The sequence below is a fragment of the Cervus canadensis genome, chromosome 15 (assembly GCF_019320065.1).
Source record: "Cervus canadensis isolate Bull #8, Minnesota chromosome 15, ASM1932006v1, whole genome shotgun sequence".
Classification (NCBI taxonomy): Eukaryota; Metazoa; Chordata; class Mammalia; order Artiodactyla; family Cervidae; genus Cervus; species Cervus canadensis.
In genome coordinates this window covers 38,908,189-38,928,511 of record NC_057400.1, presented here as the reverse complement: position 1 = coordinate 38,928,511, position 20,323 = coordinate 38,908,189, and the positions used below count along the sequence as shown (strand labels likewise).

The window sequence follows — 20,323 nt, the reverse complement described above, 5'->3', positions numbered from 1 at the left end:
GGAGGAGGGCATGGCAACCCACTCCAGTATTCTTGCCTGGAGAATCCCATGGAGAGAGGTGGTTGGTGGACTACAGTCCCTCGGGTCACAATGAGTCAGACACGAATGAAGTGACTTAACATGCACACACACACCCAAGTAACAACTGTAAACTGAGGAAGTGCTGCTCAGTGTGTTGAGGAAGTGGTAACGGAAAAAGAGGAGCTTTCTGACTTGACAATTTCTATTTTATTTTAGCCAGCTAATAGAATATTTCTTCACATTATCACTAAAAGCATGAGAGAATTTAAATATTTATTTGACATGTTTGAATTAAACATAAAATGTTAAAGGCTAAAACTGGATATTTGATTTTTACATGAAGTACTAACTCAAAATATTTAAGCTTCTCAGGGGTATGTTCATACATCATGAATAACTGGCTCGGGAACATTCAGATACACACTGACTAAAGCAAAATGCTAATATTCTTATTTGGTGGCACAAACACCCATGCACAGAGTGACAAATGGAGTTCTAAGCTGATGCCCAGCATGCTAGAGGTAATTCTGCTTAATGTTAGCAAAATCTCATCTGTGTGCAAACGTAAAGTACCACGCACTGCCTAAGAGCGCATGTCACTGTCTCATAGTTGGTTTTGTTTCTATCAGGAGCAGCCTTCAGAATGTGGCAACACTTGGCAGGCTTTAACATATGTCACCCTGATGTACAGTTTAAACCCCTTTGTTTACAGAATTTGTATTTAAATTTTTTAGAAATAAACTTTCAAACACATATAAAAATAGAGAAAAGTATAACTAACCACCTCCCAGATTTAATAATTACATTATGCCACACTTTTCATGCTCTATTTATCTTTTCCCTTTCTTCTGTTAGAGAATTTTAAAACAAACCTCTCATATGAGATCATCAGAACTCTAAATACTTCCACTTGCAGCTCTATAAAATAAGGACTTCAGAAAACTACCATTATTCCATAATGCTGTATAATGAATTCATATTCAAAATCTTCCTGATGTCTCACAAATGTCTTTCTTCAGTGGCGTGCACTAGTCAGGCTAAAACAAGGTTCACTGATTGCATTTGTGATTGTTCTTTAAGTCCTTTAAATCTAAAAAGGATTTCCCATTCCTTCATTTCCATTTTCTTGGTTCACTGCTGGAACCATAGCAATAAACTCATAGGATGTGCCACATGCTGAATTTGTTTGATGGATTTCTCATGGTATCATTTACACAACCTCGAACTACAATTTTTTTTGTAAGCAGAAATTTAGAAAGAAAAAGCTTTCAGGTCCAGTTTCTGTGGGTTAGAGTACTTTACGAATGGTGCCACATACTTTACATCCTGTCACATCATAACTTTGCTCAGATCAATCAGCCAATTCAAGTGATGGCAGCCTAATGTTTGTATTTTCAAGTATACCACCTTCCTTTCTACTAATGCAAGGATTCTCAGCCTTGGTTGCACACCACACAACTTGGTTGCCTGGGGTGGAAGTATAGGGCACAGAATTTAGAAACTACTGCTGACTGAGTCCCACACTCAGAGATGCCAAGTCACTCAGCCTAAGTTGTGGTCTGAATATTAGGACTTTTAAAAAATTCACAAGGTAATTCTAATGTGCAGCTAGGATTAAGGACATAGAGGTTTTCGCATATATTAACAATCTTTGCTTGAATCAATGATTTCATTAAGGGTTGTAAATTGCTGATTTTCTAATTTTATTGATTTTTCTATATTTATTACACTGTCTAGGGTTATTGGGTGATCCTGGGGAAAAATACACACAGGACAGGAAGGATAAAATTTTAATTCTTCTCTTTAATTACTAGTAAGTAAATTAACTTAATTATGAGTAAGGCAGTGGTTCTCAAACAGCAGAGTGGAATCACCTGCTGTTTAAAGGTGGATCTTGAAAGATTATTGAGGTCTGGTTTGGGCCCCACACTTTAGGAACTGGTCATGTGTAGGGAGGCCTGGGAATAATATTTTAACAACTCCACAGGCAATTTTAATATGCAGCAAAGTTTGGGAACCTCTGGAGTGAGGTTATTTGTTACTCAAATTACCTCCAGTGGTGATAAAAAGTTTTTTTTTCATTTGTTTTGATAGTGGTTGTTGCATTTTTGTTGCCAGAAAACTGTATCAGATATATGAAAAGAGAAGAAAGCAAAGCTGACAGGTAACGTAACAAAATTATTAAGTTTAAGATCAGGCATAACTCCAACTTTCCTAAGAATTAATCAAATAATAGAATGGTCAGTGGTATGCTGAAGTATCCAGGCACTGTGACTGAATAAATATTTAATAATTATTTCTTTAAATAATTTACCCTCTTTAATCTGCAGATGAGGCTTAAAGAGAAATTCAAAACAATTTTAAAAGCTTAATAAATTATTAAATATTTAAATAATCATGATGATTTACACTTCAAATGTTACTATCAACTGGTAACATGGGAAGCACAGATAGGCCTAACAGTTGGTAAAGGTAGGAATGTATGTTTGTGGGGATGAACTTGGACCTGGAGAGTTTGCATGAAGGTTATTCTAAATTAAATATTTGAGATTCAACAGGTACCAGAAAGAAGACTTTTTGGAACTTCCCTTATTTCACTAAGAGCAGAAAACTTCATGGATCCCTTCTGGAGGAATTTTATGGAATTAAAAAAAAACCAAAACGGAGAGACCACTTGCACCTTGTACCTGCATAAACAAACATCATCACAAACTGTCTTATCTCTTGTTGATTCCCCTGGAAATCCATTTGTTCTTCCTACAGAAGCCTTTCCTGCCTGCATTCTTTCCAGTAAGTTAGGTACACAACCCCCAACCCTAGTCATTTAGGGAACTACTACTTTTGTGAGCTTTATATGCATATGAATGCTTAGGGTTTTTATTATTCTTATTAATCTGTCTATTGTCAGTTAAATTCACAGGCCCCCAATTACTTAACCCAAGAGGGTAGAGGAAAAGTTTCCCCCTCCCACATCTCGCAAAGCATTTTCATGGGCAAATTGACACTATTTGCCAAAATAGAAATGTATACACCCTTGTCCAGGCAGTTACCCTTAAAAATGTGGTCAACAGAAACACTCGGATATGCAGTGATAATTTTTACCATTGCTTGTCAAAGGGCAAAACTGGGAAAAACAAAATGTTCACTAAAAAAGAACTGGTTATATAAGTTTTCTAAACAATAGACACCCATTAAATAGGAGGCAGATCTTTATACATAGTGTTTTAGAAACACAAGCATGGTTTTACTATGTTGTTAAGGAAAAAAGTCACAGAACAATATATATTATCTTCACTGTAGTAAAAAGAAAACAAAGCAGATGTGTAGATATTTACACACACACACACTCACCAGTTTGGTTTGTTTTCAGATTACTCTGTGTGTGTATGTGTAGGGGTGTGGGTGTCTGTGTGTATATAGGGTTTGTATAGGTTGTGTGTGTGTGTGTGTAGGTGTGTGTGTGTGTGTAGGTGTGTGTGTGTGTGTGTGTAGGTGTGTGTAGGTGTTTGGAGCAATGGTCATGGTACGGGTAGATGTGGGAATGAGGGAAATTTTTAGCTTTTACTCCGAATTCTTCTATTTATTTTAAGTAAGAAACATTCCTCAAAGAGAAAAAAAAAAAGCATGCCTTTTGCAACAAAACATGAAAAAGCTAAGTGAACCTTCATAGTAGTGTTTAGGAAGCTACAACACTGCAATTGTGGTAAGAAGACTATAATGACTGTGTTACTAAAAAAGGCCTGAAAAAATAAGCAAAGAAAAGCTTAGGACTCTAAGGCTGATATTAAGAGATATTCATATTCCTCTTGGTATTTGGAAGAGAAGCAGAAACAAAATTTTGTCACTTATACAATTTATAGTCATAATAAATCATAAGATCCAAGCTCAATAATAGTCCTTTATACATGATTGCTAATCTAATATTCTGTTTATGAATATGTATAATATAACTTCCTACTATATCTCCTTTACAAATTCAGTACATTTCTACTGAGGCATGAAGTGTTCTCGTTTAAGTTTGGTCTTGTCTCATGATGTGCTGATGCTTTTTTGTGTTGTAAATTACTTAATCCAGATGGAGGAAAAAAGAAAAATAAATTGACTAGGGCTAGTCTCTCAATTATCTTTTATCTTCAGTATTTATGTTGTTGTTATTTTTTTTTTTAACCCATCCCAGGGGAAGAAAACTTGTGTCCATTTTAGAAGCAAAATTTAAATGTATAAAGAAAATGTAAAAAAAAAAAAAAAGCCTTTGAAAAACTTAAATTTACTTGTATATATTAACTAATATCTGTATATACTATACAATAATGATTTAAATGGATGGCATGTTAAAATTATGGCACTTCAGTACATATTCCACAATAAATAAATGTGGCACTAAGTTAAATAATCTGATCAGCTTAAAATTTCTATTTTACCACCATCTTTCTCCTTCTCTTTCACATGTATTGTCAAACATCAAATATATGAATGGAATGGAATCATTCATAGTTTCTCTCCTTCTTATCGTGAAAGACCCATCCAAGTTTATTAATCCCTCAATGCCTTTTGGTCAAACAGAAATTTACCCTACTTTTATGTTCCTATGTCTTTTATTTTTTTTTCACTTCCTACTTCAGCAAATTAAAAAAAATTTCCTTGAATTACAATGTCGATTTACAATGTTAATGTCTTCAGTACACCAAAACGACCCAGTTATACATACGTATATTTCTTTTCATATTCTTTTCCGTTCTGGTTTATCATTGCATAGTGAATGCAGTTCCCTGTGCTATACCATAAGACCTTGTTTACTCAACAACCCTTCTTTCTGATGCAAAGAGTACACAGTGTATGGTTATTTTTATGACTGAATTGGTATGCTACTTCTTAAAAGAAGGGCAAGGCCAAGGTTTATCCTTTAGAAGATACCTTCCATAATATAATATTTTCCATCATGAAGAAATATAATTACTTGTGCATAAATTTGCATTCTCACTTTCTTCAGGTCTTTACCTATTATTCTAATATACTTTTTCCATGAATATGGATTTTTTTTCTATTGTATTATATGGGTTCTTAAAATCTACCTCAAATTTTGGTGGAACATAAGAGACTGTAGAAATACATACACTGGTATGAAGGAGTGAATAGTGGAAAAGTGGCACATTAACAAAAGCAGAAACAGGAACACTAAGACAACATTCCCCCTTCACTCCTGTTCAGCAGAATATACATAAACATATTCACAAAATCCATGGTCATAAGGAATGCAAGGCCATGGAAAAGACAAAGCCAAACAGAAAATGATAAACTCTCCTCTGCATAAAAGAGGAGGTGCATTTACATTTTTAGAGAGGAGATATATAATGCTGGTAAGATAGAAAATACAGAATAATGAAGACAGAAGACAACAGAAATGCGAGATAACAAGAAAGCATATATGCTTAAAACAACTTTATAACATCCAGGGGAGCTTCTCCTTAAGACTGCTTCCGAATCAATCTAAGAAAACAGAAATGTTTTGTAGAATGGGTGATTATTCCACATGATCTAGGAAGTTATCTCTGTGAGTATTCAAAGCTTTGGCTTTTTGCTTTCCAAGAGCCTACAATTCCTGGTGAGTTAAAAATCAACCAAATCAACCAACTAACCAAGAAAAAACAAGCAAGCTGATTATCCTGAACTGAATCACAAATGGAAATCTTTTCTGCCTAGGGCATCTTGAGCTCTTCCCTAGAAAATGACTCTACAGTAAGTTAGCTATTTAAAAACAAATTCAACAGTTGGTCTCAATTTCTGGTAGTGATCAAATTATTGCCTTGCTATCAATTCACTTTGTTGCTGAAAATCTTTTCAAGTCAAATTTGTAATACCAAAGAGAGAAAAAGAAAGGGTAGAGAAATTGTCTTCAAGTAAATGTTCAAAATACTAAAGAAAAATGAGGAACAATAACAGACCTCCAATCCTAAATCCTTTCATGTGATCCTTTTTTATTTAGGAAACCAAGATAATTGAACAAAGATGTTTCTTTTGCTAAAACCTAGCCGAAGACAAAATAGACCAAAGACCTTTTAAATACACTTTATATTTAAGCCATCTCTACCTCATTCTGGGTGGGACTGCCAAATTTTAAAACAAGATTATTTTCATATTACATTCAGTATTTCTGCATGCATACTGGTAAAGAGAAGATAAACTTTACAGGAAAAGTAGCAGCAAAACTGTCATTTCATCCCATTTACTCACAATCAAACTTCTAAAGGGCATCGATAACTGCTTAGAAAAAGGATTATGAAACAAACCAGATATTTCTTTTATTCATATAATCAAATTTCAAATTTCTACTCTTATCATTATAGCTTATTGCCATCATTACAACTTAAATGCCTTAAGAATGGCTGAAAAGTAGGCAAATTTAAGAAAACACACAAGTAACATTAATGTAGTTAAAATAATAGAGTGAAGTAAATAGCATTTGTGTTTGCTGTGTTTGAAGGTTATGTTTCTCTGAAGAAGGAAAAAGGGTAAGTAAATGTAATACCTCCATGCTGGAATATGAACTTGTGCAGGAGTATAGTCTGATTTAAGTAAGGGATGAAGTATAGTTATCAGGTGTGAATTATGAATGTGCATGTGGTGAAGACAGATGAATTACTGAAGCTGTATTTCCCTAAACACTAAAGTATTTGGTGAGCTATTTGCCATGTGTATAAAAATAAAAGATTATACAATATTTATATATTAAATGAAACATAAATATAATGTTTTACAAATTATCTATAACATTTTATCTATCTCTATTTTATGCATTAGTAAATCATGAAGAAAGAAAGTGAAGTCGCTCAGTCGTGTCTGACTCTTTGCGACCCCGTGGACTGCAGCCTACCAGGCTCCTCCGTCCATGGGATTCTCCAGGCAAGAACACTGGAGTGGGTTACCATTTCCTTCTCCAGGGGATCTTCCCAGCCCAGGAATTGAACCTGGGTCTCCGGCATTGCAGAGAGATGCTTTACTCTCTAAGCTACCAGGAAGGAGGTGGTCAAATAATTGAAACTGAGTGAACACACTGGTGGGGAGGAGAGGCAGAAAGGATGCTAAGGGATGGTCATTCCCTATGGGGTGTCTTCATAATCTAAGTTCATTCTCTTTATGAGTACATCAATACAATTACACACTGTGCCTGCCTGACTTTGGTAGTTAGAAGTCTTTAACTGCTTCCTCCAGTTCACTTCAGCCAGGATGTTTCTCTGGGTCTACTTTAGGCAGCACTGCTGGGAAGGCTGTATCTCCCTTGTGGGTCCAGCTAACGCCTTAGACTGCCTTGCTCTACCTCCCACCACTGCTACAATTTGGTGGCAACCCACGCAGCGCTTGGTCCCTGCAGTCCTAGACATGGCAGCAGCTTCCAGGAACAGTTACTCCTTTGGGTGACTGGGCCCTGACTGATACAGCTATTTTCCTTGGGCTGTGAAGAACTTCCGCCTAACAAATGCTAACAATCTAAGAGAAAGGGGCAATGACAGGATATCGAAATATTTTGTAGCTAGAAATATAAATGATGACACTAATGAGGGAGTATGAGAGGACTGACCTCATATACCAAAAGGGAGGGAGAATGAATACAACTCTTCTAGGAAAACTACTTGGTTAGACATCTAAAAAGCCTTGAAAATGTTCACATACTTTGAATAGTTTTCTTCCTTGGGAAAACCTAGCCTAAAAGGTAAATCAAAGCTGCAGGTATAATTTTATATACAAGGATGTTTGCCATAACGTTATTTATACCCATGAAAAACACCTGAACGTTCAAAAACAAAGCTATGGGTATTTACCCATATGTATACCCAGATGTATACCCATATGTATATGAGTATGGTATATACTCGCAGTTTTTCTTTAAAGAATTCCCCTCCCCGATTTTAAGTGTATTATTTTAACGTTATTTATACCCATGAAAAACACCTGAACGTCCAAAAACAAAGCTATGGGTATTTACCCATATGTATATGAGTATGGTATATACTCGTAGTTTTTCTTTAAAGAATTCCCCTCCCCGATTTTAAGTGTATAGAGCTATATATCTCCACTAGACCTGAAACACATAAGAGGGCAAGGATATCTGTTTTAAACAGTGACAATTATGTGTGAGCCAACTAGGCTCTCAAGAAATATTTTTGGAATAAATTAATGATGCCGTATTAAACATGAACTTACAGGAGAATTTTATATTAAATGGTAGAGTTCTGCCATAGCTAAGTAGCAAATGCACTCTGTATTTTTCTTTAAACTGAAATCTTCAAATCTCTTTTTAACAGTTCACAGCACTGCCACGTCTCCTGAGGAATGTTTAAATTGAATGACTTTTTGCTCAAAGGATTTCCAGTAGCTCCCCATGACCTGTAGGAAGTTCAGAGTCCCTGGTATTTACAGATCTCTATAATTTGGCCCAATGTGGTCTTTGCACATCTTATCATCTCCCAAACCAGTTTTAAATGTTCCCATGAGACATTTTTGTCATCTCTGCTGCTGTGACAATGACAATACTCTCTCCACAGCTGGGCTGCCAGTCAAGCCCCAGGCTCCAGGCTCACCCCTGCAAAGTTATCTCACAAATGGATTGTCCATTTGATGACAATGTTTCCTACATAATACTTACTTGGCAGTTAACCGCATATTATTTCATGCCATGTCTTTCCTACTACTAAACTGCTGTTTGTAAGTCTTATTGTTAAGTAGATTTTCAGATGTCTCTTCTTCATCTTTGTGCTCAGTAGCTTGGTCATGTCCAACTCTTTGAGACCCCATGGATTGCAGCCTGCCAGGCTCCTCCTTCTGTCCATGGGATTATTCAGGCAAGAATACTGGAGTGAGTTGCCCTTCCTACTCCAGGGGCTCTTGCCAACCCAGGGATCAAACCTGTGTCTTGTGTGTCTCCTGCATTGAAGGTGGATTCTTTACAACTGTGCCACCTGCTAGGTTTCCATACTACATGTCATCTATGCTTTGAACAAAACACTACATTTCTTGGGAAAAGCTTCTTTAGAAAATAGCAAAGAGCCTTGTATACACTATAAATAACACCAGAATCCTGGTATCAGGTTCAGATAAACTCAGATACCAGGCATTTAGTGATTTGAGTTTTACTGAATTCAAACTTTGTTTAAAAACTGTCAAAGTATTTGGATATCAAGGCCTAATCTAGTATTTATAAGTTGCTGGCATTGTCCCTCACATTATAAGCTTCATGAGCGGCAAGGGGCATGTGTGTGCAGAGTCCATCACTATCTAACCAGGAATGTGTATAGTATATGGTTCATGATGTGCCTGCTCAGTAAACATTTAGTGAGTGAAGACATCAAATATCTGTGAAAGTGGGAGACACTCTCCTTAATGTAATTCATCCTTTATATGAGGTGAACTTAAGGTAAAAAGAACATGTAGACTACATTAGAATCTTCCAGGTTACTTTAGAAGCTATCAGGTACTCCACATTTGAGTACAAAAAAATGAACATTTCAGGCAACTCTTCTTTTAATATGAAAAAAAACTGTGAAAGGAAAGACTTTGACTTAGATAAGTGATTAGCCAACTTTCCAAGATTATACAAAAACCTGTGGGTGAGGGCATCACTGTATTTCTTTATGATAAAAAATTCAAATATTGAATTGACATTAAAAATATTGATGCTCAATCCTTTAATTTCTTTACAAATGACATATATAAATCTATTCAACCATGTTAAAAAATTAATCATATTAAGAAGTACTACCTTTAAGCAAAGTAGCTCAATATTGTCACTGTTAAAGTTTTGGCTGGACTGATCTCATCAAGAGACAGTAAATTTAGAGAGCAGACTTTGCTTGGGCAAAACGTAAGAAAGATTTTTTATATGATTAAAAACATACCTGTTGATCTCCAAGGAAATGACTTCTCAGTTGAGCTAGGGAAAAAGAAGGGAAAAAAAAATGGAACATTTACTTCTTTGGTTGTAAACTTTAACTGTGGATCTGTTTTGTACATAAACATTTAATTTTCACGTTTAATTACATAAAAGTATATCAAAACCTCAAACAAAATTTAAAGTGACTGTTCTAAATTAATTTTTAGAGAGTATTTAACCCTGTATGTTAATCTGGGACAAATTTGTATTTCTTAGAACTTAAGGCAAATTATAAAAAGACATATGATTCTCCTTGGATAAGACAAATATAATAGCACAGCTAACTGTGACCTTCACAGTATTTATATGAGGGCCTATGCTGCTTTATGTGGAATAATTTATGTGAAAACTACATATAAAACAACATATATATCATACACTGTACGACATATACATTAAAAAGAACCAAAAAGGTTGTTATTAAGTTTATTCATTTTACTTATTTTCAAAAAAGCCTTAGATGCTGTAATAGACATATAAGTTAATGGGGTCAGTTTATTGAATGTTACCTTATAAAATTTAAATATCATAAATCTTTATATCAAAACACACAGTTTTACAGCTTAGGGGTAAATTTTCACTATATATTTTTCTTAGTTTATAGAATGTATGCTCAGTCACGTCCAAGTCTCTGCAACCCCATGACTATAGTCCGCCAGGCTCCTGGTCAATGGGATTCTCCAGCAAGAATACTGGAGTGGGTTGCCATGTCCTCTTCCAGAGGATCTTTACCACCTAGGGATAGAACCTGCATCTCCTGTGTCTCCTGCATTGGCAGGTGGATTATTTACCACTGAGGCACCTGGGAAGCCTGGGTTTATAGAGTACCAATTTTAAAAATTAGTGCATAAAAACATATCTGAGCCTCCCTGTCCACCCTCTCCCTTAAAATAATACAGGAAAGCATGGTGCTCAGGGGACAGTGTAGCAGAACAAAGCAATAAGAGAGGCTGAATTATTAGGCATTCATTAAATGTTAAAGTACCTCACATACATTATCTCCTGTATACTGTTCACAACAACCTAATGAAGAGGTACCTTATTATCTTTATTTCACAGATTAAAAAACTGGACAAAGTCTTATACCATTAGTAAATGGAAGAATTGGGATTTAAACCAAGGATGGCTTGATTTCAAAGTCAGGGCTTCTTACCATTGTGCTATATAGTAGAACAGCTTGTGATCCCATTTATGTATTAAACACACACACATGCACACATAGACATACACAATATGCTTAAGAAGTGTAGAAAAATAAAAATCAAAGTGCTAGTGGTTTTTTCTGTGGGTTACAACTAAAAGGATTTCTTTTTAAACATTTGTACTTTATTTAGAAATCAGAAACAAATACATATTGAAGTATTTTGGAAGTATTTATTAAATTTAAGGAAAAGGTACATGACTTTGCACTTAAGGAAACTCAAAAATAAAGAAAAGAACAATACTTTCAGAGCTGTAGTTGTAAGATTTTAAGTCCATGTTAGTCCCTTGGTATTTCCCCCAAGTCATTAAGTGGTTAATGAAACTCTTGCTGGTTAAAAACTCTAGATTCAGTAAGAACTCCCTAAAGTTCAAGTTTGTCTGTGATCTGCGAGCAGCTCACATTTCAGGACCTTGAACTAGCTGTGACCAGGGGGACATGCTACCAATGAACAGAGTCAATCAGTTAATGCTCATCTTCAGCACTCTGATCATGATCCTCTACCTGATGTACTCCTAACTAATTTCAAAAGGGACTGATAGGAAGAAAAAACAGATGAAAATTTGGTCAAATATCAATAAATGGCATATTTGTCTTGCTCCTGAAGATATTACCGCATTCTCAAAAGTGGTTTACAAAACTGAATTCCAATTCTCTTGAATATTATCATTTAATCCTATTATCTAAACTAGCTTTCTAAGCACCAAAGTTGCTATTACCCAACTGTGTTTCTATCAACATATTCACATTTTTTGTCAATATTAAAATCAAATTACCAACCAGAAATGTTTAATATAACTCAGGTGTCTTGGGAGTGGTGAAGTCTATTATCTTCTGGTTGAAATTTACATAAACCTTAATGAAATATCTTTACAAGTTTTTATTTTTGAAATTTTAGATCATAGATTATATGTCATCTTAACTGCCCAAACTGGGCAAGGGTTGTGGCTGCTTTTTGCATCTCTTTAGGTCAAGTGCACTGCACATTGCCCGGCACACAGATGTTTAATGCGTGTGTGTGTGCTCAGTTGTGTCCAAATCTTTGCAAGCCCCTCTACTGTAGCCTGACAGACACCTCCATCCATGGAATTTTCCAGGCAAGAAGAATGGAGTGGGTTGCCATTTCCTACTCCAGGGGATCTTCCCAACCCAGGGATCGAACCCTAGTGTCTTCTGCTTCTTGCTCTGGCAGGTGGATTCCTTACCACTGTACCATCTGGGAAGCCCCTAATATATACGGCTGTAATACAAATTGTGAAAAAGTATTAATAATACTGACTTCTTCATTGTTCTGAGGGATTAGGTTTATGTAAATTATTACTATTTTGTTCAAAAGCTGGTTTGAAACTCAACATTAGAAAAAACTAAAATCATGGCATCCAGTCCCATCACATCATGGCAAATAGAAAGGGGAAAAGTGGAAGCAGTGATAGATTTTATTTTCCTGGGCTCCAAAATCACTGTGGACAGTCACTATAGCCAAGAAATTAAAAGATGCTTGCCTCTTGGAAGGAAAGCTATGACAAACCCAGATGGCATATTAAAAAGTAGAGACATCACTTTGCTCACAAAAGTGCATCTAGTCAAAGCTATGGTTTTTCCACTAGTTATGTAGGGAAGTGAGAGTTGGACCATAAGAAAGACTGAGTGCCAAAGAATTGATGCTTTCAAATTGTGGTGCTGGAAAAGACTCAGAGAACAGAGGAGCCTGGGGTGCTGCAGTCCATGGGGTTGCAAAGAGTCAAACACGACTTAGAAATTGAACAACACTTTGTTCAAACAGGTCAAATTGTTCACCCCTACTCTAGGTAGGAAGTTCCAGTAGTTTCACTGTATAACAAGCAGGCAAGCAGCATTTCTGGTGCTGAAAAAAACCTTTGGTCATCAAAATACAGTAAGGCATTCCAGTCCTAAATATTCATTGGAAGGACTGATGCTGAAGCTGAAACTCCAATATTTTGGCTACCTGATGTGAAGGACTGACTCATTTGAAAAGACCCTGATGCTGGGAAAGACTGAAGGCAGGAGGAGAAGGGGATAACAGAGGATGAGATGGTTGGACAACATCACCGACTTGATGGACATGAGTTTGAGCAAGCTCTGAGAGTGGGTGATGAACAGGGAGGTCTGGCTTGCTGCAGTCCATGGGATCGCAAAGAGTCAGACACAACTGAGTGACATGAACTGAACTGAGGTGAAGGCATGGGGAAGTCTGAATTAAAATTACTTTTTCTCCTATTGTATTCTAGACAAACAATAAAAAAAAAATCACAGGGAAAAATAAGTTAATATTGAAGATTAAAAATAAAAAATTCCATGGTATATTTTGAAGACTATATATTCAGCCAAATTACTTTCACACTAATTCCACAATCCTGGTCATTCTATGTTATTCAGAACAGTCTATTTCTTTCTGAACCACCACTCTGGGATTCAGGGATCAGGCAGTAAATACATGAAGTTATGAAATGCTGTTTCAAGTCACTTTTATTGGAACAATAAAACTAGAGGCAGTTCCACATGACACATAGGTGTAATCCTTCCTCCCTCTCTCCCTCTAGCCATCTATTTCAAAAAAAATTTCCCCAACTTTTATTGAATGTCTACAACATGTCTCAGAGCACTGTGGCCACGGATGACTCCATTCCATTCCCTTTCACTTCTCATCTGAATATGCCAAGAACCTCCTCTGCAGTGTGAAGACATTTTGAAATACAAGAATGGGATCATCCATGACAACTATGTTTCAGTGGGAAGATGCATTCACAATTTCTAACAACTTAATTATCAACAACCTTCTAGAATGAAATCCATTCATAAGTTTAGGACTGTTTGGTTAGATAGCAAACTACAGTTAAAACCAAAATCATCAGCAAATTAATAAATCAAGGCAATTCATTTTAATGAGGAAAAAAATCTTAGTTTTAAGAAAGATACCATGCCTTCATCACAGTATGGATGAGAAAATGCAATAAATCACTATAAAATTTCGTGCACTTAAGAAATTACGTATTTTTTTCATTCACAGACACAAAGGAGCCCAAAATACCTTTGTTGAATATTTATTGCAGTCTTTCAGTTCAGTTCAGTTGCTCAGTTGTATCCAACTCTTTGAGATCCCATGGATTGTAGCGCACTAGGCCTCCCTGTCCATTACCAACTCCCAGAGCTTGCTCAAACTCATGTCCATCAAGTCGGTGATGCCATCCAACCATCTCATCCTTTGTCGTCCCCTTCTCCTCCTGCCTTCAATCTTTCCCAGCATCAGAGTCTTCAAATGAGTCAGTTCTTTGCATCAGGTGGCCAAAGTACTGGAGCATCAGCTTCAGCATCAGTCCTTCCAATGAATACCCAGGACTGATCTCCTTTAGGATGGACTGCTTGGATCTCCTTGCAGTCCAAGGGAGTCTCAAGAGCCTTCTCCAACACCACAATTCAAAAGCATCAATTCTTCAGTGCTCAGTCTTCTTTATGGTCCAGTTCTCACATCCATACATGACGACTGGAAAAACCATAACTTTGACTAGACTGACCTTTGTTGGTAAAGTAATGTCTGCTTTTTAATATGCTATCTAGGTTGGTCATCGCTTTCCTTCCAAGGAGCAAGCATCTTTTAATTTTGTGGCTGAAGTCACCATCTGTTGTGATTTTGGAGCCCAAGAAACTAAAGTCTCTCACTGTTTGCATTGTTTCCCCATCTATTTTCCATGAAGTGATGGGACTGGATGCCATGATCTTAGTTTTCAGAATGTTGAGTTTTAAGTCAGCTTTTTAATTCTCCTCTTTGCCTTCATCAAGACGCTCTTTAGTTTCTCTTTGCTTTCTGCCATCAGGGTGGTGTCATTTGCATATCTGAGATTATTGATATTTCTCCCGGCAAACTTGATTCCAGCTTGTGCTTCATCCAGCCTGGCATTCCTCATGATGTACTCTGCATATAAGTTAAATAAGCAGGGTGACAATCTACAGCCTTGACGTAGTCCTTTCCCAATTTGGAACCAGTCCGTTGTTCCTTGTCTGGTTCTAACTGTTGCTTCTTGACCCGAATAAAGATTTTTCAGGAGGCAGGTAGTCCACGAGATTCTCCAGGCAAGAATGCTGAAGTGGGTTGCCATGTCCCCCTCACAGGATCTTCACAACCCAGGGATCGAACCCAGGTCTCCTCCATTGCAGGCGCATTCTTTACCATGTAAGCCACCAGAGAAGCCCATAGCTATCTTTGAAACCCCCTTGTTGTGATATTTGCCTATGTTATGAGTGAGAAAACCAGCCGCTCACAGCCCCTTGCAGCCAGAGAGCCGTCAGTGACAGGGTCTAGAAGGCTGGTCAGTGTGAGAGGGGTGCGGCAGGGACCAGCAGTGGGGGGCCCACAGTGGCAGTGGACACTGTTCCCATATTCCCCAACTCAGAAGCTGGCTCTCTGGCCTTCCCGGAGATTCTGAAAATTGACAGCTAACAGCTTCTGACAAGTTCTTTTCCAGCTTACACAGGCCAGAGAGGATTCTACTGTTTGTACCTGAAGGTTCTGACTGATGTTTTATGACTGAGACCAAATATAAATGGCCCACTGAAAAGAGCTAAAACCTCACTCCTTAACTCTTGACCTGTATTTCCAACTGCATACTGGATAGAATACATTTTGTACTTGATACACTGAAACCCTTCCACCCCCAAATAAATTCCCATCTAATCACTGCCACCTAGTCACTCACTGAAGAACACGGAGCTGCTTTACTGACGACCGACTGTCCCCACACCCCCCTCATGAACAGCTCCACAAGGGCAGGGACGTCTGCCTTGTTCACTTACAGAACCTACAACAGTTTGTGGCATACGGCTGTCACTCAGAACATACACCTTCTGAACCCACCGCTACTCCCAAGTACACAGTTCAGGCTTTCATCCTCTCATGGTCTCCTGGGTGGATCATTCTTTCAGGCTCTCTCCGAGCTGGCCTGCTTGGCTTTGATTTCTCATCCTTTCAGGCTCTCTTCCAGGCTGTTGCTACGGTGATATTTCAAACACTCAAATCTGAAATTCTCCTGACGCTAACACACAACAGATTCATACAGGATACATTTCAGGCATCTTGGTTAGTGTGGCAGAGATTCAAACATCTTCAGATGGTGCAGAAGGCCCTCCACCACCTGGTTCCTTCAAGTTTGCCCTTTCCCACACAAACCTACATTCTAGGCATTTCTAATTACTTGCAGTTTCCTCACATATCAGGCTGCTTCACACTTCTAGTACTATTTTGGGGGTAGAATGTGTAGAACACAGTCTGGAAACTCAGAATTACACAAATTTCAGAATGGTATACGTGGTACAAGGTAACAATATATATGTCATACACACCCATGGATTGGAACACTCTAGTTTACTTTCACTTTTTAATCACTTAGTAATAACAGGAATATCTTTGTAAAATGGTCAACATTAATAAGTCAGTACTCGATTTCCTCCTGGATTCTACTGTGTCTGATGTAAGCTTAAGTGGACAGTAGTAGGCAACAGTAGGAGAGGGAGGAGTGGAGAAAACTTTATGAAGCTACATAGTAACTTCATCATGTCATTTCCCTCACCTTCTCCCTGGTCTAGTTGGGGCTCTATCACTAGTGAGGTGCAGGCTACTGTCACTTTCTCATCCAAAACACACTGAATTGGGATAGAATTCAAGTTATCCCACTTTGTTTTATTTAGAAAAATGGTTGTTAAGAAGTTTTATACTACAAACAGAGACATATATGTGCGTATGTATATGTAGAGCCCTTATTAATAGATCAAAAAGTTAAGTACAGTCAAAACTTAAGCTTCATTTGGTATTAATGGACAGGAATTACTGGAAGGAATACACTAGAAACTGTTTTACTTATGAAAAATGGTACATTGGCAGGTACCAATGTGTAGACTATATACCCTCCATGACATTCTCTCTGGTAAGCACTAATCATTCTTCAAAAATTAGCTTGATGAAAGTTGATCACTTCTTCTTTGTATTAACAATTAATCTACCTTGATTCTTGTTTTTCATATGATTGTAACTGCAATATTTGCTTATCTGTTTCCACTACCAGATTATGGCTCTCTTGAGGATAAAGATTGTGTCTTAATTCTACTTGCATCCAACCACAATTGAGTAGAATGCTAAATAAATGATAGTTGATACTAATTTTTTGAGTTGCTCATTATTAGGGCTAATCCTGTGTTATTTTAGAATTGTTTCAATCATTCTACAAAGGAATTTATGGCTTTTTCTACATCTTACAGAAAAGATGTCTACTGTAAATATTACATGAATCCATTCAACAAGTATTTGTTGATCATCTACTGAGTGCCAGACATTGTTAGAGGCTGGGATATAATGGTGAAAAGAAGCAAACAATGATCAACATTGTTAACCAGGGAAATGCAAATTAAAACCACAGTAAGATGTCACTTCATACTTGTCAGAAAGGCTATCACCAGTTCAGTTCAGTCTCTCAGTTCTGTCTGACTCTTTGCGACCCCATGAACCGCAACACATCAGGCCTCCCTGTCCATCACCAACTCCCGGAGTTTACCCAAACTCATGTCCATTGAGTCAGTGATGCCATCCAACCATCTCATCCTCTGTCGTCCCCTTCTCCTCCCGCCCTCAATCTTTCCCAGCATCAGGGTCTTTTCAAATGAGTCAGCTCTTTGCATCAGGTGGCCAAAGTACTAGAGTTTCAGCTGCAACACCAGTCCTTCCAATGAAGACCCAGGACTGATCTTTAGGATGAACTGGTTGGATCTCCTTGCAGTCCAAGGGACTCTCAAGAGTCTTCTCCAACACCACAGTTCAAAAGCATCAATTCTTCTGTGCTCAGCTTTCTGTATCGTCCAACTCTCACATTCACACACGACTACTGGAAAAACCATAGCCTTGACTAGACGGACCTTTTCTGGCAAAGTAATGCCTCTGCTTTCTATTATGCCCTCTAGGTTGGTCATAACCTTCCTTCTAAGGAGTAAGTGTCTTTTAATTTCATGGCTGCAGTCACCATCTGCTGTGATTTTGGAGCCCAAAAAATAAAGTCTCTCACTGTTTCCCCATCTACTTGCCATGAAGTGATGGGACTGGATGCCATGATCTTCATTTTCTGAATGCTGGGGTTTAAGCTAACTTTTTCCCTCTCCTCTTTCATTTTGATCAGGAGGCTCTTTAGTTCTTCTTTGCTTTCTGCCATAAGGTTGATGTCATCTGTGTATCTGAGGTTATTGATATCTCTCCTGGCAATCTTGATTCCAGTTTATGCTTCATCCAGCCCAGCGTTTCTCATGATGTACTCTGCATATAAGTTAAATAAGCAGGGTGACAATATACAGCCTTGATGTAATCCTTTCCCAATTTGGAACCAGTCTGTTGTTCCATGTCCAGTTCTGTTGCCTCTTAACCTGCATACAGATTTCTCAGGGAGCAAGTCAGGTGGTCTGATAGTCCCATCTCGTGAAGAATTTTTCATAGTTTGTTGTGATCCACACAGTCAAAGGCTTTGGCATAATCAATAAGGCAGAAGTAGATGTTTTTCTGGAACTCTCATGCTTTTTCTATGATCCAACAGACACTGGCGATCTGGTCTCTGGTTCCTCTGTCTTTTCTAAATCCAGCTTGAATTTCCATCTGGAAGTTCACAGTTCATGTACTATTGAAGCCTGGCTTGGAGAATTTTGAGCATTACTTTGCTAGTCTGTGAGATGAGTGCAATTATGTGGTAGTTTGAACATTCTTTATTATTGCCTTTCTTTGGGATTGGAATGAAAACTGACTTTTTCCAGCCTTGTGTCTGCTGAGGTTTCCAAATTTGCTGCATATTGAGTGTAGCACTTTCACAGCATCATCTTTTAGGCTATGAAATAGCTCAGGTGGAATTCCATCACCTCCATTAGTTTTGTTCATAGTGATGCTTCCTATGGCCCACTTGACTTTGCGTTCCAGAATGTCTGGCTCTTGGTGAGTGATCACACCATTGTGGTTATCTGGGTCATGCAGATTCTTTTTGTATAATTCTCTGCACAGGTATATTACATTGTATACCTATAACACATAATATTGTACACAACTAAACTTCAATTGTAAAAAAGTTCTGTATTTTCTGTACATGTTAACTCCTGAATTCAAGAACCACTTCATGTTCACTGAGATGAAATCTCAGTAGCTGGAATAAATTCCAAAATGCATTTTTCTCATTCTCTACCAATTCATTACTAACTGAAGTTATTCCATTAGCAAATGTGTAATATGGATACTAAATCCATTTTGAGAAAAATTTTGGCAACTCATTCTTGGTTTGTTGCAATTACCTTTGTAATTCATTGCTCTAATATTTACAAGTCTACATTTTACTTGATTCCAAGGTTTATTTCTCTCAGTTAAAAGATGAAAGGTCAGTTTGCCTTTTTATCTTAGGCAATTTACATTGAAATTACAGTAGTCATGTACAGATGTGAGAGTTGGACCATAAAAAAGGCTGAGCACTGAAGAATTGGTGCCTTCAAATGGTAGTGCTGCAGAAGACTCTTCTAAATTCCTTGAACAGTAAAGAAATCAAAACAGTGAATCTTAAAAGACATTAACCCTGAATCTTCATTGGAAGGACTGATGTTGAAGCTGAAGCTCCAAATCTTTGGCCATGTGATGCAAAGAGCTGACTCTTTGGAAAAGACCCGGATGCTGGGGAAGACTGAGGGCAGGAGGAGAAAGGGGCAACAGAAAATGAGATGGTTGGATGGCATCATTGACTCAATGGGCATGAGTTTGAGCAAACTCAGGGATAGTGAAGGACAGGGAAGCCTGGTGTGCTGCAGTCTATGGGGTTTGCAAAGAGTCGTACATGACTAAGCAACTGAACAATAACAACAAATACCTTGCTATTCTCTAGGCATTACAAATTGCTTTTTAATAAACTGCTTCAGAATCTTCTTAGATATGAAAGTGGGACTCTAGAGTCCCCAGGTAACTCCAGATTTCCTATTATGCACCTAGGATTTTCTCTGCCAGAATCCGGCAAAATAACTACTAATGATTCTCAACTTTTTGTCTCTATTTGGAGTGTTACCAGATTAAACTTAAAATAAATTCCCTTAACTGAGTAACCCAGTCTATTAATTAAATTTCTCTATTTTCACTAATTATAGGTAAATTTTCAACAATATGG

General features: G+C 37.5%; 1 protein-coding gene across 18 annotated transcripts in view; it reads right to left on the bottom strand.

Annotated features, from left to right (window-relative positions):
* The window catches only part of PKP4 (plakophilin 4), a 246,108-nt gene that overhangs the window by 72,770 nt on the left and 153,015 nt on the right, over positions 1-20,323 (bottom strand). For 17 of the 18 annotated variants that reach the window (XM_043487428.1, XM_043487429.1, XM_043487418.1 and 14 more), the window contains one exon: positions 9,912-9,946. The exons of the other annotated variant lie outside the window; for it this stretch is intronic. In XM_043487428.1, coding sequence (XP_043343363.1) covers positions 9,912-9,946 — 35 coding nt within the window. The remainder of the gene's footprint in view (positions 1-9,911; positions 9,947-20,323) is intronic. 18 annotated transcript variants of the gene reach the window in all.